The 2,500-nt window shown below is 32.2% G+C and overlaps 1 protein-coding gene across 3 annotated transcripts in view; it reads right to left on the reverse strand.

The window, feature by feature from the left end:
* The window catches only part of LOC144971409 (uncharacterized), a 195,258-nt gene that overhangs the window by 71,178 nt on the left and 121,580 nt on the right, over nucleotides 1–2,500 (reverse strand). For all 3 annotated transcript variants that reach the window (XM_078912264.1, XM_078912274.1, XM_078912280.1), the window contains one exon: nucleotides 2,336–2,454. In XM_078912264.1, coding sequence (XP_078768390.1) covers nucleotides 2,336–2,454 — 119 coding nt within the window. The remainder of the gene's footprint in view (nucleotides 1–2,335; nucleotides 2,455–2,500) is intronic.

The following is a 2,500-nucleotide window of genomic DNA, read 5'->3' on the forward strand; positions in this document are numbered from 1 at the left end:
TTTAGAAAGGGTTCCAAACCACTAACATGAGCCAAGACAACTATTGATCAAAAGATAGAATATTATACGATTCTGACACTCTTGCTTATGGAATTCCGGACGTGCATCCCAACCACTACACGAGCTTGCGAGTGAGCGTTGGGAACAAAGTTCGAATTCCAAAAAGTAAGAGTGTAAGAAATCTTATATTCTGCGTAAAATAGGTGAACAATCTTTTCAATTTTCGGCCCCCCATTTTGGAACTCTCTCCCATCACACGCGAGATGCTCGGATTCGTTGACAACGTTCAAATCTCGCTTAACGTTTTATCTTTTTACATCATAATGTTGCAATATTATTTTCATATTTTGTTGTTGTTAAATTAAATTCGTATCACGTTTCCTTCACACTTGTCTCACTGTAATATGTTTTGTTTTATATCACTGTAAAGCGCTTAGAGCCTGTGAAAACGGGGTAAAGCGCTATATAAATGCCATTTATTATTTATATTCTACCCCTCAATCGATTCCTATTACGTCATCTTTGAATAAAAGATGTCTTCAAAAACATTTTAATAATATAATAATCATTGTTAAAGAATCTGATTTTTTGTGATATTTAATGATTTGTAATCTTATTGTAAACATTAAATCATTTCACGTATCTATTTAGGGACACGGGTGGAATAATATTGACGATTCTTTTATCTCTTTGTATTTCTTAAACGAGTTATTTTTATCGTGTCCAATAACAACGAGTTTGCGAGTATGTGTTATTGCACAATATAAATATAACGAGTTTAATACATACAAAGAAATGAAAGAATATGTTTATTCTACCCCTACAAGTAAGTTTATTAGATACTTTGTAACCAAATGGTATGGTATTAGGATTTCTATTCACCATAATTGGTATTTTCCTTCATTTGCCTGAATGACAATTTGACCCAAAATTAAAAAGGTTGGATTTGTGTTCATGTGCACCAAAAGATTTATTTATAATTACCACTCAGCTGTCTTTTTACACCTTATATCACACCAATAAAATGTGCGGAAATATTCTACAATCGTTTAATAACATTTTTATTCAACGCGTTCAAAGCATTATTCAACGATTACATATTTACGAAGAAATGATAGGGTTTCGTTTCTTACACTCTTTCTTTTTGGAATTTCGGACGCGTTTTCAACCGCTTCACCAGCTTGTGAGTGCTCTTTGGGAACAAAATTCGAATTTCAAAATGCACGAGTGAAAGAAATCATTTATTATACTCCTCAATCAATTGCTATTTCGTCATCTTTCAATAAAAGACATCTTCAAAAACATTCCTCTTTTAAAATCTTTTTTAAAGAATCTGATTTTTAGTGAAATTTACGCTTGATAATCTGACGTCACAATTATTACTGTAAACACGATATCATTACGCGGCATTATCTAATGAGAGGGCTGGAATAATAATATGCGTTTTTTTACACGTTCATCTGTACGGCAAATGAAAACAGCCAATTAAAAAACAAAACAAAAAGAATTTCCCGTTTTTAGACTACGCTTTCCACCTCGGGATGAATTCTGTAAACACGTGAATGAAAACAAATTAGAAAACCTGATATCAGATGTATAAAGTTTTATTTATGACCACAATAATATAATGAATATTTTTAAATTATCGCAGTTATACGAATCTAAATCAGACGCATTGTCTGATGATTGTAATTATTGTTTAAAATGACGACAAGATAAAAGACATCAAACAGCCTTAAATCCTATATATATTAAGAGCCGACCATTATGAGATAAAATAGGATAAGAGACAAAAAGATAAGATTAGATAAGTGTTTTTAATCGATAAAGATAAACACTTAGAATAAACAAAAAATATTTAACTAAGTAAAAAAACAAATAAACAGCAATAAAAAGAAACAAAAAAAATTAAAAAAGAAAGGAAAAAAACCCCAACAAAAACAAATACATACATATAAAGAACAAATAAAACAAGTACAACCAAAGATACAACAAAAAAAAAACAACAACAAAACAACAATAACAACAACAAACCAACCAACAAACAAAAAACGAAAAATAAACACCTCCCCATCCTTAAAAAAAACAAATTCAACCCCCCCCCCCCCCCCCCCCCCCCCCCCCCCCCCCCCCCCGTAATCAACAAACAAACAGAAAGAAAAGAAGAAATAAACCCATTCAAAAATATCAAATTTAAAAAAAAATCCAAATCAAACATAGACAAAACAAAAACAAATCCACCAAAAAGGAACAAGCAAACGAATAAAATAACCAAAAGTAAAACGGACAACATAAATTAAAATAACATTTTAAAAAATACTGCAATCGGCCATACCTGTAGACTTCAAGGGAGGTAATCTTATCCTTGGCATCAAAAGGCCCCAAAACATTCTTGGTGTCTGGGTAATCCAAATCGTCATACTCCGTGATGTAGAAGGAATGGTGGAGGAAGTACTGGAATGGAATGGATGGAGGGTGGGGGGGAGGTCGTAGATTAGTG

Source organism: Berghia stephanieae, chromosome 1 (assembly GCF_034508935.2).
Source record: "Berghia stephanieae isolate SIO BIC M18660-M18661 chromosome 1, UCSD_Bste_1.3, whole genome shotgun sequence".
Lineage (NCBI taxonomy): Eukaryota > Metazoa > Mollusca > Gastropoda > Nudibranchia > Aeolidiidae > Berghia > Berghia stephanieae.